The following is a 15,566-nucleotide window of genomic DNA, read 5'->3' as shown; positions in this document are numbered from 1 at the left end:
TAAAAGCTGACCCGCCGGTATTATTCGGCTCATTTACCGCAAATACTACAAATCCCACAATGCCCTGCTGTTGTTTTGGTGCGTCAATCAGGACAGGACCCAGAAACGCTCCTCGGTGACAGTCGTCATAGCAACCTCAAGCTAGAGCTGTCTCCCAGCTACCCCTTCCCAAAAATGGCGAAAAGAAAGGCAGAATTTATTAACCTGTTGAAAAAGTTTATTTTGATATTTAAATCAGAAGGATGCAAATAGAAAAGAGGCATACGATTTTTATTTAATTTCTATTTAATACATTTAGGACATTGATGTGTTTTTTATTTGAAATTTGATTTGCATGTCTGCACTATTTAGTTATATATTGTATGTTTATAAGCGTTGCTGGTTCCATATTCAATGTTAAAGCAAAACATGTTTTGTATATATTAAAAGGTTTATTTGTTCAAGACACAAAATGACCAAAAAAAGAAAACAAAATGACCACAAAATGATCAAAAAAGACACAAAATGACCAAAAAAAAGACACAAAATGACCAAAAAAAGACACAAAATGACCAAAAAAGACACAAAATGACCAAAAAAAGGAAACAAAATGACCAAAAAAAGACACAAAATGACCAAAAAAGACACAAAATGACCAAAAAAAGACACAAAATTACCAAAAAAAGACACAAAATGACTAAAAAAAGACACAGAATGACCAAAAAACCCACAAATTGACCACAAAATTATCAAAAAAAGACATAAAATGTCCTAAAAAGACACAAAATGAACAAAAAAAGACTTGATGTGTTTTGTATTTGAAATTTGATTTTGCATGTCTGCACTATTTAGTTATATATTGTATGTTTATAAGCGTTGCTGGTTCCATATTTAATGTTAAAGCAAAACATGTTTTGTATATATTAAAAGGTTTATTTGTTCAATGTTGGCCCGCGATTTTATTCAAGTTTTAAATTTTGGCCCATTGCGTATTTGAGTTTGACACCCCTGATGTAGAGTAAGTATGCGAGTGTGTGAGTACCTGTGAGTGTGAGTAGCTGCTAACAAGGCTGTTGATGCTGGAGCATCGACTGGGAGGCTTCCACAGGTACGCTGGTGAGGCACTGCCTAATGTTCGCCTTGGACATAACGAAAAGACAAATATTACCCTCAGAAAAACCTGATAACCAGGAAAGGTAACATGTAACACGTCTTCTAACTGAGAAAAACCACAACTTAAAAAGGAGGAACATAACACCTACATATTAAGGTTGCTCCATCGTTACACTTTATTGCAACCCCGCTAACCCCCTAATTTCTTCATATTTTTCAAGGACATTTCCGAGAAAGGACAAGGTGATGTTGCAGTACTTACAGGAACAGTACAAATACTAATTTACAATTTTTGGGGCGAAAGAATTCTATACAACTACAGTCAGAGAGCATGATGTGAGGTTAAAAAGGAACTTTCTTTAACCCATTGACGCCTGAGACGCCTGTAAAACCTCTGGGCGATTTTAAAATAAGCCCCTAAAACCTGAAGTTTTTCTTTGAAATTCAACAGAAGTATCAACGCTTCTACTAAATAATAGATTTTTCAGCCTCTGTAGCAGATAGAAATTAAATTCAAAAAGTATTTCAGAGCTTATACAAATACTACAAAACGACGTATCCGCTTTCCAGGCTTCAATGGGTTAAAGGCCTCCTTAAAACCTGATTAAAAATCATTTAAAAGACAAAAAAAGATTAATTTAGAGAGACCTTTATTTGTTAAATATGCTCGCCTGTAAATTTACAATTGCATGGCCACACATTTTATATTCCTGCATGTTCAGCTGACTTCTTGTTCAAGGGTAATTACTTTGTTAAAAGCATGTTGTACTGCCAGTATATTGAAATTAATTAAACCTTTATTAATAAAACATTCTTAATTATTCCTATAATCACTGACAGATCACAGAGTCCCTTTTTCTGAAATGTCTTAAAAATCTTGAAACCTCAAATTCTGCATTTAGACTTCACCGGAAATTGGGTCAGTGGTCTTTGTTCTGAGTAGGCTTTTTTTTTCTGGAAGGACAGTTAGAGCAATATGTGGTCATTATGTTGTGATATGTGAAGATGTTTTTCTTCTCACAGTGATGAAACTGTGAGGGTTTAGGGTTTGGGTGGAATGGGAAATGAAAAGCAGAACCACACAAAAATACAATGCATACCATATCCACCACATCTCACCATCTAATGTAATCTGATATAGTCTCCAAAATAAATAATGTGTGTCAATGATATCATCTTTATTCTTGTTTATACTGTCTGTGGCCCTACAGACAGTTTGAAGGTGCTGCTGCACAGAACTACACTACCGGTCAAAAGTTTTAGAACACAACAACTTTTCCAGAATTTAATTGAAAATTATGCAGTTGTGTCTCAGTGTTCTCTGAAATTAATGCACATTTGCAACATTTCAAATTCTTGATTGAGCATGATAGTGTTTTGAAAGGAAAAAAAAGATTCAAAATCACATTTTATATTGGACTAAAGGACTAAAAAAAGACACAAAATGACCAAAAAAAGACACAAAATAACAAAAAAAGACACAAAATTACCAAAAAAGACACAAAATGCCAAAAAAAGACACAAAATTACCAAAAAAAGACACAAAATGCCAAAAAAAAGACATGAAAGGAATTCAAAAATGGACAAAATAGCCCAAGACTCCATAGAGTTAAGTTGTTAACCCATTTCTTGTTCCCTGAAAAAGGCCTACTTGTATAATTCTGAAATGTACATTATTTTCCAGTTTTGGTTAAGCTTACCTTTTTTTATTTACCTCTGGCAGTTCACCACTTACCTTTGGACCCTTTCAAGCTGTTCATTTGACTTGAACTGCTTGAATTTCAATAAAAAACTGGAAAAATTGGGGTGTTCTAAAACTTTTGACCGGTAGTGTATATTGTACGATTTAACCATTAATCACGATCATGTGACGCAAAACAACTGCACAAATGAGGCTTTTAAAATTGCATCCGCTGCCTATAGAGTGACTGCAAATTGATGACAAGGAAGTGAATTTTTTTGGCAAAGGTGCTGACACGAGAAACAGCGATCAACGCTTACACATTGTCAGCACCCACTGACATTTACACACACTCAGGCAAAAAAAAAAAGAGCTGTGAATGTGAAGAGTGATCAGATAATTAAGTGTTAGTTCAAGTTGTGAAATACCCAGTATCGCTTCACCACTATTCTACATTAGCCGCCCTAAACTGAGGTGTTATTTCAAATTACTTTAGGTCTGTCATTTCCAACACAGAGGCCGAAGAATTATAAGCTTTAATTTGTTTCGTTTGTCTGTTTTCTATCAAAACAACATCAAGAATCAAGGTTGTGTTTTTCTTCAACAAATAGAAGGAAACAAGTGACTGTCAGAGTGTAAACAGATAATTGGATGAATTAATTACCTGGCAAATGATGGCCAATCGGCATCGAGGTCGTAACCTCTGGCCGCCACGTCAAACTGGATCTGGTTGAGTTCATAAAGATGGTTGATTATGTCAGCAGTAAGGTGAGACTTGAGGAAAGGACTCCGGGCATAATACCAGTCACTGCATGGGAGGAATACGAAGAAAAAAACATGAAACACAACACCAAGGACAAGGATACACACACACACACACGTTGCATTTCAATTTGCCATAAAACAACGTTTCTACGGTTAGTTAAGCAATGTGGCTTCTAAAATATCTGTTTTGTTGTATTTAACGGCACCTTGTGGTAATGCAGGTGTTTTTGGATCTCACTTTCACTTGTTTCTTTTCTTTGGTCGTTCGTTCATAGCAACAATTTACTTGCTAGCAGAGACCGGGGGAAAAATGCCGCTTTTCACACAGGAAGATAACCAGATGAGAATGGGTGTTCACTTTATAACGTGAAGAAGATCAGTTACAGAATTTGAAGTTAGATGAGAAAGACATCAACTCATGCAGCTATAGCTTCATAATACGCTTACTTGCTTTCTTTCTTGCCTATACTTACAAGAGATAAGAGATACTTACAATACAAAAAATTCAACACAAATTGCACTTGAAAGAATATAATAAGGTGTTTCAAATGTCTGCTGCTTGTGTGTGGTTGTGCCTATAACTGAGCTGACACACAAGTCCACACACACACACAATACAGTCTATGACACACATACATGCAAAACAATCTGAAACAGTTTTTGATTGATTGTCTGTTAACTTCATCTCCTGTTTCCAAACACGCTTGAAAAAGAAATCTAAAACCTGAAGACTCTCCTGGCTACATAAAGGTTAAGTGAGGCTGAGGAAATGAGACATGACTTTAGGTGTTGATGGTTAGACTATGAAGCTGTTGTGTTTTCTGTGAAAACAGAAATAAGATACAAATCAGGAAGTCACACTTCCTTAGAACAAGACACTATCACATCGTAGAATATGTCTCCACGCCTTAAAGGGAACAAAAGTCACAACATACATGTTTATACCAGTGTTTCATCTATGTTGTTTGCTCTGACCCCCTTTTACAGCTGGTTTGCTTGTTTTTCCCATTATATCCTTCCTCTAAAACACTTTGTTGAGTTAAGTTTTCATTAAAACAAAATCATGACTGTTGTCTTAACTGTATGCCGCATCAAAAAGAGCACAAAAGGCCAAACAAATGGCTGTGCAAGCAATATACAACAAAAGAAGTTGGGACACTGTAAAACATCAATAAAAACAAAAATGCATCAAACTCAGAAAGAGTGAATATATATATTTAAACCCAAAGGTTTCCCAGTTAAATATTACATGTCTTTTATTTGTACTGTACTGTATTGAATTGAATATTGCATTATGTTTTTATTACGTTTTCCCAGCTTCCCCAAATTTATGGAATAGAGGTTGTGGCATTTAAGAGACTTTTTGTCATGGCAAAATTAGGAATGTTGTGTTTACTTATATGTTTACTGCATGCCACATTAATGCATAATGCATTATGATGCAATATAGCATTTAAAAGCCTGTTTGTTTGTTTTTCTTAACCCATAAGAACCCAGACCTATTTTTTCTTAAAGGAAATTTATGGGGGATATACCACAGACCAAGTGGACCACATAGAACACATTTCTGATGCTTTTAAAAAAAACTACCCCTAAATGTCAAAGATCTGTGATATGACATATATGTTACATTGGGCGTTTATGGAAGTTATGTTTATGATATTTCTTATTTTAAAATAAATAAACTAGACCTTTTCTGCTTACAGAAACAAAAATGTGCCTTTTTCTTTGCATCTCCACAACATTTCTCAAAATTGTGACAGGATAGGATTATTTTTTGTTTATATTTGGTCAAATGTACTTAGATTAGAATTAGAATAGTTAAATTGGTTTAAATTTAGCCTTGTAACAAAAAATAAGCTTTTGGAAATTACTTCTTTTTTTTACATTTCTGTTTCCAGTCACACACATATTTTTGGAGAAGTCACTTCTTGTAACAGTCAAACAGTCTTGCTGAGGGACTTCATGAGTTAAAGTGAAGCATAAAGCTGAATATGTGAGATTATAGAACATTTAAAGTGTTCTTATGGGTTAAACTGAGTCCGGTGCAGTTCTAACTCCACAAAAACTGCACCATTACAAAACAAACTTCAACAATGAGGGCATCATCAACCTGTTTTAAGCGAATAGTCTCAAAAACACACAAAAACACACAAATCGTCAGCATGTTATCAAGTTGTCCTCACTTCACCTGTGCAACTGACTTCACCAGTTTGCTCTCAGGTTTCTGTTTTCTTAACATGTGACTTAACCACAGAAAACTTCCTCGTTCATGAAGTCACGTCGGCAAAGTCACCTTTGCAGAATGATAAGGGAAAACACTGGAATGCATATTTGCATATTTGCATATTTTTTTGGCTTTTCAGCCTGGCTTGGATTCCAGTTCCCACGTCAGCAAAACACTATAATCATGAAAGTACGTGTTGTGTAAGTGTGTGTCCTCTGACCTTGTGACCTTCTGGTTTATAAGACACTGCTGCAGTGTGTCAGCAAGACGCTGGTGAACGAGTGAGTAGCGAATAAAGGCCCTTCCTTTCCCCAGCGACGTCTTCAACTGAGGACACACAAAAATACAGTTTAGGATAGATACACACACACAGACATTACATCACTGCAACATGGACTCACCTCAGTGGTCAGTTAATCATTATATAGTATTCAAAGTCAAAGTCAAAGTCAAATTTATTTATATAGCGCATTTACAGACGGCTGAGCCGCACCAAAGTGCTTCACATAAAAGTGCAAAAAGTGCAATAAAATACAGAATTGACAAAGGTAAAAAAGAGACTAAACTAAACAAAACAAAACAAAACAAACAAAAAATTGTGCTATTGTTATTAGCACACAGGTCAGACTTTTTAACATAAAGTGGCTCCTACTTTTTGATACATCTCTACTTGAATGTGACATTAAAAGACATTTCAAATAAGGTTGCAACTAATGTATCCATGTCCATCATTTTCTTTTAGTCTACAAAAAGTAAAAAAAAAGAGCAAAAACCGTTTTCCCAGTGTAAGATGACAGCTTTAAATGTCTTATTTTTCCTAACAAACCATCCAAAGTCCACACATATTTAGCTGACATTGACACACAAAAAAATCATTTTTGCTTGAGAAATATTTGCTCAAACGCAATCAAAATACTTGTTTAGTTTTCTGTTAAATGATTAACCAATTAATGGACAAATTTCTGCTCATGCCCAATATAAAGTTGTGTTTTATTAAAATGCAGAGAACATTTAAAGATGTGGAAAAGAGCAAAAACTGTTTTCCCAGTGTAAGATGACAGCTTTAAATGTCTTATTTTTCCTAACAAACTGTCCAAAGTCCACACATATTTAGCTGACATTGACACACAAAAAAATCTTTTTTGCTTGAGAAAAATTTGCTCAAACACAATCAAAATACTTGTTTAGTTTTCTGTTAAATGATTAACCAATTAATGGACAAATTTCTGCTCATGCACAATATAAAGTTGTGTTTTATTAAAATGCAGAGAACATTTAAAGATGTGGGTCATCACTGCTCAGACACTAAATGTACAGTATCTGTCAGTACATCCAGACTCTCCAATACATTAGCAGATGGAGGGATTTAAGTAAGACAGACCCACAGATCTAGCAGAAGGACACCAGCTGGAGACTGATTTACGTCAGAGACTGACTGACAAGAAACAAGGAAAGTAAAAGAAGAGTAAAAGTAATATCTTAAGGGTACCACAGATTTCCTACAAATAATAAGCAGTCAGTCAGTTGGCAATGACTAAATTATGTGACTTTTAAAGAAAGAAAAAAAACCCTGAGTGTTGTAAATCTCTGAGGAAACTTTAAACGACAGATATGTTTTGCTAATGAACGAGTGTCAATTAGCATAAAATGAGACATGTGGTCTGACTATGCTTGTAAAGCAGGACTTCTTCAGTAATTAGCTCTCTCACACTAGAATACAGCTTACGTACTGTATATAACAGGGTTTTTAGACTGCACGGCAGCCAAACAATCATTCAACATAGATAACTGAATGGTTGATCAAAAGAAAGTCAAATAGCAACTATGTTTTTCTCCCATTTCAAGCAAATATGTTGAGTATTTGCTGGTTTCAGATTCTTTAATGTGGAGATTTATTTTCTTTCTCATATAGTCAGTATGATGGAATGTTAGGTAAAAAAGTTAAAGTTAGATTGTATCAATGATATGTTGATTGTAATTCAATGATTGTAAATATTGCTTTCTTTTATTGTTATTAGTTTTTCATTTCTTTTAAAATGAATAACAGAATTATAATAATTTATTGTAAATATTGCTTTCCTTATCTTGTTATCTTTTTTTCTGATGCTTGCTTTGGCAATATATACATTGTTACGTCATGCCAATAAAGCCAATTGAATTGAATTGAATTGAAAATTGAATGATGGATTTGGGTTTTGGACTGTTAATGGGACAAAACGAGACATCTGAAGATGTCATCTTGGGCTTTGAGAAATTGTGACAAGCATATGAATCAATTAATTGAGAAAATAATGAGCAGATGAACAGATAATGAAAACAATTATGTAATGCAGGTCTAGACTGCACCACAATGACATTATAAATCCACTTCCAAAATAGAATATTGGATTGTATTTCATATATATGGAAGTAATACACATTTTAAAATGTGGCAGTAACATATTCAGTAATTCAGAAACCACAAAAGGACACTGAAGGAAAAATCATTACAATCTTGACACATCATATTTATATTTTGAAAGAATCACTGAAAGACTCACATCAGATTATTAGTTATTAATTTACATGTTAGAGAGTAAAGCTTAATCAACTAGTTCATGAAACCATTTGGGAATCCGCAGAAAACAAATTTGCAAATATTTCAATAATGGATTTATCGTTTTAAAGCAAAAAAAAGAAGAAAATGCTATATGATAGAAATTGAATACCTTTACATTTTGTATTGCTGGTCAGACCAAAGGATTACTAATCAGTACCTTCATTTATTATTAAAACAATTGTAAGTCACATTCCTAATAGAGAGAACAACATGGTCTCTATATGCCAATATCTACAGGACAAAAACTACAGAAAAGATGTAATTTGTAAATAAATCTGTACTTGATGAACCATTTTGAAGACAAAACTACTTCAATATAAAGACTCACAGAAGGTTACATGAGCTACAAATTAAACAGAGCACAAACTAGGACTAATTAATTTACAGTTAACTCAAATGAAGCTCACCGCTGTGAATTCCCAGGACAGAAGGTGAGGAAGAAACTGGTGTAAGGCAGCGAGTGAATTAGCAGCACAGAGACTTACTGTACCTGACTCACCGGAGGATTAGTTACATGGTTATACAGTCACCGTGTATTTGTGTGTCTGCATGTGTTGCACGACACGGCAGGGCCGAGGCATTGAGGCTGACAGTGTGTGTGTGTGTGTGTGTGTGTGTTGCAGAGGAGGATTACCTCGGGGATGGACTTAACAAACCGGATGCCATCGTTAGCTCCCTTGATCTTAATCAGGCAGTCGCAGAAGTAATCCCAGTAGTCTTTTCTCTGACCAAGAAAGGTTGTCTTCTCTTTCTGGTCAAACTGAGAGACAAACAAACCTCATTGTTGCATCATCACCGAGGTAAAAAAAACACTAAGTGTTGGCTTAAAGCAAACCAGAGCTGTACCCATTCTTAAAGTCTTATAGTCTTAAGTAGTTGTTTTTGTTTTTTTTCCTTTCTTTTTCTCTGTTATTTCTTTCTTTTCTCCTTATTGTTGTATAGATTTATGATGATTTTAAACTCTAAGCTATATTTATACAGGGGTTTTGTTTTGTTTTTCTCAGGGTAAATGTATATTGTAATTGTTTGTAATTTTATTCTATTTTGTAGATGGTGTAATTGTATATTGGATTTTTATAGTATTGTGATTTTGTATGTAGTTGTAAAAGCCCAACTAGGGACAGGAGTTGAAAATTAGCTGAAGCTATATCTCTGTATGCAGCACATCAGATGCATGCACTGTATCTATGCTAACTGCATTGTCCCTATCAAATAAAATAAATTAAATTAAATTAAATTAAATATTACTACAATTTAAAAGATATTTAAAATTAACAATAAACACAAAAATGCTCAAAACTTTTTTTGATAACAGTACTTCATGTAAACATACAGTACAGGCCAAAAGTTTGGACACACACCTTCTCATTCAGTGCGTTTTTCTTTATTTTCATGACTATTTACATTGTAGATTCTCACTGAAGGCATCAAAACTATGAATGAACACATGTGGAATTATGTACTTAACAAAAAAAGTGTGAAATAACTGAAAACATGTCTTGTATTTTAGATTCCTCAAAGTAACCACCCTTTGCTTACTAGAATATAAGACATGTTTTCAGTTATTTCACACTTTTTTGTTAAGTGCATAATTCCACATGTGTTCATTAATAGTTTTGATGAATTTACAATGTCAATAGTCATGAAAATAAAGGAAACGCATTGAATGAGAAGGTGTGTCCAAACTTTTGGCCTGTACTGTAAATTAAAAATAGACTAAATACAAGTCTGTGGCGTGAGAATCCTCCAAACAGTCACAAGAGTAATTTAATGGGTCACAAGATAAATAATCAGACAGGGAGGTGGAGGATACATTGATGGAATTACTTTTTTTCTCATGAAATACTCATTGTTTCACCTTTTATGGTCTATAAAACTGGTTTAGAGAAAGAAATTTAGTCTTTGGTGGTAATAAATCACAACTTATTCGTCCGACTTATTATTATTTACTTATTATTAGAGTTTAAATGGGGGACATCAAGCTCGGGGTGGATGGGTAGAACAAACGCCAAACTTTCACCCACACTCAAAAAAATAATTTGTTCCCAGAACGAAAAAAAATTATGGAAATAATTTCCACCTAAATAAAATGCTTTAATTTAGCGAGAGTTTTGTTGAGTGAACAAAATGTAAATATGTTGGGTCAACATGATGTATTTGCGTTACTGTTAATTAATTACCAGGGGTCAGTCTAACTAGATTTCTAAGGGTATTTGTAACATACTAACATCATTTTCTTGGGCCATTTAAACATTTGTGCTATTATTAAGAGTTACTTTTTTAATAGGGTAGTTACAACTACTTTTTAAAATAGTGAAGTACATGAATTAATTGTGCTGAGCCAACAAATCAAAGTTAGGTTGAAGTGGTTTAGCCTAAAAGATTACCTTTATCATATGAAAATGAACATAATAGTAATTATTCAGGAAATAAATCATTTATATTGAGTATTATATTCAGCAATTTAATTAGGTTGTTTTAACATAAAGTATCCTAGTACATTTTAAAGTGTTGCATTTTATGCTAAAACTACATGTTTTAAAACTGTTCAACCACAAAACATCATTTTATTTAGTAGAAGCTACGTGTTAGACTAAGGAGAAGGTAACAGACACCCAGTTTGCTTTTTTTGAGTGCAGGAGAACGGGGTTTGTGTCCCGTGTGAAAACACGAAAGCACTTTTTACGAAGCTTATGTTTTTTACGTAACTTTCGTAACTTCCAGCATTTATGTACATCTATTTACTGTTTAAACTGTCATTTCTAAACGCCTTACCAGGACGTTTTTGCACTAAATGTAGATCAGTGTTTTGTTGCCTAAATTCACCGGAACTGCAGCCTTTTTTATAACCACGAACCGTACATGTATAATGACATTTGTGCTATTTTTAGAACACTCCGCAGTAGCTTAAGCTGCAGAACGCTAATTTTGACGAAGGCTCATATGTGTCATCATGGGTGGCATTGACAAACGGTCTACTCTGTCATTTAGGTTGGAGATCTTATTGCTTTTAATTTTAAGCATTCACAACTTTAAAAAGTTGGGAATTACTAATCTAGAGCAAGCAGCAACCTCTAAGGCTGAAGAATGTAGCCAATGTCAAAAATCGCCACAACCTGCAGTTTCCTGAATGTCAACTTGAGGCTGGCTCAGTCCCCAGAGAGCCCTCTGTTAAAATCTCTAACTTTACAGTAGAAATTAACATATTTACAGCCTGGCACAGAAAACAGGTTTGGTCTCTAAAGCCAATTTAACCCTTTTTGGCAAAAGTACAGGGGAAACATATTTATATACACTACCGGTCAAAAGTTTTAGAACAACCCAATTTTTTCAGTTTTTTATTGAAATTCAAGCAGTTCAAGTCAAATGAACAGCTTGAAAGGGTACGAAGGTAAGTGGTGAACTGCCAGAGGTAAATAAAAAAAGGTAAGCTTAACCAAAACTGAAAGATAATGTACATTTCAGAATTATACAAGTAGGCCTTTTTCAGGGAACAAGAAATGGGTTAACAACTTAACTCTATGGAGTCTGGGGCTATTTTGTCCATTTTTTTAATTCTTTTCATGTCTTTGTAAGTCATTTTGTGTCTTTTTTGGTCATTTTGTTTCTTTTTTTAGTCATTTTGTGTCTTTTTTTGGTCATTTTGTGTCTTTTTTTGGTCATTTTGTGTCTTTTTTTTCCAACATAAAATGTGATTTTGAATCTTTTTTTTACTTTCAAAACACTATCATGCTCAATAAAGAATTTTAAATGTTGCAAATGTGCATTCATTTCAGAGTACACTGAGACATTAAACTGCATCATTTTCAATTAAATTCTGGAAAAGTTGGTGTGTTCTAAAACTTTTGACCAGTAGTGTAGCTCACCATAACCTAACTCAAACCTAATTTCTAACTTCAGAGTCTATGTGCTTCTTACATTCAAAGGGTTAAACCAGCTAAAATAGCTACAGCATAGCCATACGTTACAACTTAAACTTGCCTTTAGAAGTTGTAAATTAATATATAAAAATAGCAGATGTCATGGCTCATCATTTTGACAAGTGAGGTAACTTTGAAGGGATGAGGAGGAGTGAATTATACCAGCTGATAAAGGTTAGTTATCACTTTATCATCATCCTAGTTTAAGTACCTTTTTCAACTTCTGAGCCTTTGTAGCCAAGCCGTACTTTAGTCATGAGAAAAGTTGATGCTACACAGTATCAATACACAGTTCTCCTATTGTGTTCTAACCTTTTATCTCACAACCCCTTTATGGATTTTTCTTGGCAGCCCTTCAAAGGTTCTGGATCATCCTGACTATCAACAAAATGTAAATAGTATATGAGAGTGTACCTGTAGCAGGTATTCTAGTTTATAGAAGAACTTGTGCAGGTTGGCGCTGTCATCAGTTACAGGTTCAGCACAGTCCTTGTGTTCTTTACTCAGCTCTAATACAGCATCTAAACAAGACAATAAGCACTGTTAACACATACAGCTGCATCTAAATGAATTACAATATCATGGAAAACTCAACAACAACAACAAGTCAACATTTCAATATTAAACATACACACTACAATTCGTCTTTTGTAATATTCCTTTTTTTGAGACACTGAATTTTAGGTCTTCAATAAATGTAAGCCATACTCATTATAATTAGCAGAAATTAAATAACTTAAGACATGAAATGTTTCATTCTGTGTGTAATGTATCTATAAAATGTGTTATTTCCACTTTTTGAATTAAATTACTGAAATAAATAAACTTTTCTATGATATTCTAATTTATTGAGATGCACCTGTACACACATAAATGTCAAATTATGTTCTTGTGTTCACATTAGGGCTGGGTGATAAGGCTATATATATATATATATATATATATATCACAATTACAGAAAAATTTATATTGTATATATTTTTCCACAAAGTAGAAAAACTAGAATTCACACTGTGATACAGCAAAATTTCATCATTTGGATGACGCCTTACGCTCTGATGCTCATGGGAGAGAAGCTGGAGCTTATAGTAGCATATAGTCTGTTTGCTGACATGAGTATACAAAAATAGGCTTTACCATATGGTTATTTCATAAAGACTATTTATTTATTAGGCTTAGGGTTAACCGTAAATACCAGAAAACATTCTATATAGTGATATATATCAAAATTCTGATATGAAATAGCATATATCAGGATAGAAGATTTTGACCATATTGTCCAGCCCTAGTTCATGTGGAAGACAAAAAAAAGTAGAATCTGCAGGGTTTTTGCTTGAACAATATAATATATATATATATATATATATATATATATATACATATATATATAATATACAGGCACCAAACATTTCTAGATAATATTCAAGTTACTGTCCACAGATTCTACTCTTTTTTTCCCCTTAACCCTTTGATGCACAACATGGGTCTAAAGTGACCCGACAGTTTTTATGTTCTATATCTTTGCAATAATTAATCATTCAGTATTCCATGTTTTCCTCAATTAGTTTGTTTTTGATCATCATACATCCTAATTTTTATGTTTTCCTTTATTCATTTTTGAATAAAATCCCTTTTTCTGTCACTACCCTTCTAATACACAACATGGGTGAAAAATGAGCCATATCCATATTTTAGCTCAGTAGCTTGTTAAGCTAACTTCTTGGCTAAGTATTTAGCTAAGTAGCTTGCTAAGCTAACTACTTAGCTAACTTCTTGGCTAAGTAGTTAGCTTAGCAAGCTATTTAGCCAAGTAGTTAGCAATGTAATAATACAAAAACTTTTTTTCTTCATTTATGAGAAGCAAAATAAAAATAATGATCTGTTGTTATCAAAAACAAAATATGTAAAAAAAAAATTACAATATTCAATCATAAAATAAGTTAAAAATAACATGGGGAATGAATGCGGGTCATTTTTGACCCATGCTGTGCATCAAAGGGTTAATATATTCTGTTTGAACACACATATTATGCCTACTTCAAAAAGTACACATTAATAACATGCTGCAAGGAGCACATGGAATAACATACTGTAATAGACTCTACTACATGGTGTTAAATGAAGGTGTGAACAGCTTAATTACCATGCAGGTCTCTGATTATCCTCTGCAGTTGATTATCTCCAACTGATGAGGAGGAGGCCATCGTTGGTCAAGGGCAGTGTTGTCAGGCAATTCTGCATGTAGGAAAAAAAATACACAGATTGTGGTAACTTTTGGATGTTTCAGAAATGTATTAATGACATAAAAAACTGTTCCGGTGGAGGAACGCAACTAACTACACTACTGGTCAAAAGTTTTAGAACACACCAACTTTTCCAGAATTTAATTGAAAATTATGCAGTTTAATGTCTCAGTGTACTCTGAAATTAATGCACATTTGCAACATTTAAAATTCTTTATTGAGCATAATAGTGTTTTGAAAGTAAAAAAAAAGATTCAAAATCACATTTTATGTTGGACTAAAGGACTAAAAAAAGACACAAAATGACAAAAAAAAGACACCAAAAGACACAAAATGACTAAAAAAAGACACAAAATGACCAAAAAAAGACACAAAATGACTTACAAAGACATGAAAAGAATTCATGAATTAAAAAAAAGAATTAAGTTGTTAACCCATTTCTTGTTCCCTGAAAAAGGCCTTCTTGTATAATTCTGAAATGTACATTATTTTTCAGTTTTGGTTAAGCTTACCTTTTTTTATTTACCTCTGGCAGTTCACCACTTACCTTTGGACCCTTTCAAGCTGTTCATTTGACTTGAACTGCTTGAATTTCAATAAAAAACTGGAACAATTGGGGTGTTCTAAAACTTTTGACCGGTAGTGTATATTTACTAAAGTTCAAGGTGCTTGTCCTTTACTTGAGTATTTTCATGTTATGCTATGATACATCTATGCTATGCTTGTGTTTTAGGGAAATTCTCCAACTTCTTCAGCTTTTGGATCAGCCAGAAAATGCATAATCCCAAAGCTGAAAACAGGGCTGTTTTTGTGGAGCTCAGGACTAATTGACATTTTAGAGATGTGTGGCTCTAACAAGAAGGCTACACAACAAACTAAAAATCTCATAGAATATCATGCATTACTGTAGATTAAACTCCCCAAAATGTTGTAAAAAAGTTAGAATTAGCACAGCCTTAAACATCCACAGCAGTTAATAAGCATAGTAATATTAATCGAAATACTGATATAGAGTCACGGAAAAAAATATTAGACCACC

General features: G+C 33.6%; 1 protein-coding gene across 1 annotated transcript in view; it reads right to left on the bottom strand.

The window, feature by feature from the left end:
• The window catches only part of LOC131980118 (FYVE and coiled-coil domain-containing protein 1-like), a 34,814-nt gene that overhangs the window by 16,997 nt on the left and 2,251 nt on the right, over positions 1 to 15,566 (bottom strand). Inside the window, exons 2-7 of the mRNA XM_059344295.1 lie at positions 14,428 to 14,519; positions 12,699 to 12,805; positions 8,999 to 9,124; positions 5,986 to 6,092; positions 3,438 to 3,581; positions 1,022 to 1,118 (exon numbers count right to left, since the gene is read on the bottom strand). Of these exons, the coding sequence (XP_059200278.1) occupies positions 1,022 to 1,118; positions 3,438 to 3,581; positions 5,986 to 6,092; positions 8,999 to 9,124; positions 12,699 to 12,805; positions 14,428 to 14,488 (642 nt within the window). The 5' untranslated portion in view covers positions 14,489 to 14,519. The remainder of the gene's footprint in view (positions 1 to 1,021; positions 1,119 to 3,437; positions 3,582 to 5,985; positions 6,093 to 8,998; positions 9,125 to 12,698; positions 12,806 to 14,427; positions 14,520 to 15,566) is intronic.

Source organism: Centropristis striata, chromosome 11 (genome assembly GCF_030273125.1).
Source record: "Centropristis striata isolate RG_2023a ecotype Rhode Island chromosome 11, C.striata_1.0, whole genome shotgun sequence".
Taxonomy (NCBI): Eukaryota; Metazoa; Chordata; class Actinopteri; order Perciformes; family Serranidae; genus Centropristis; species Centropristis striata.
Note: the sequence above shows the minus strand (reverse complement) of the source record. Positions and strands in the feature narration are given on the sequence as shown.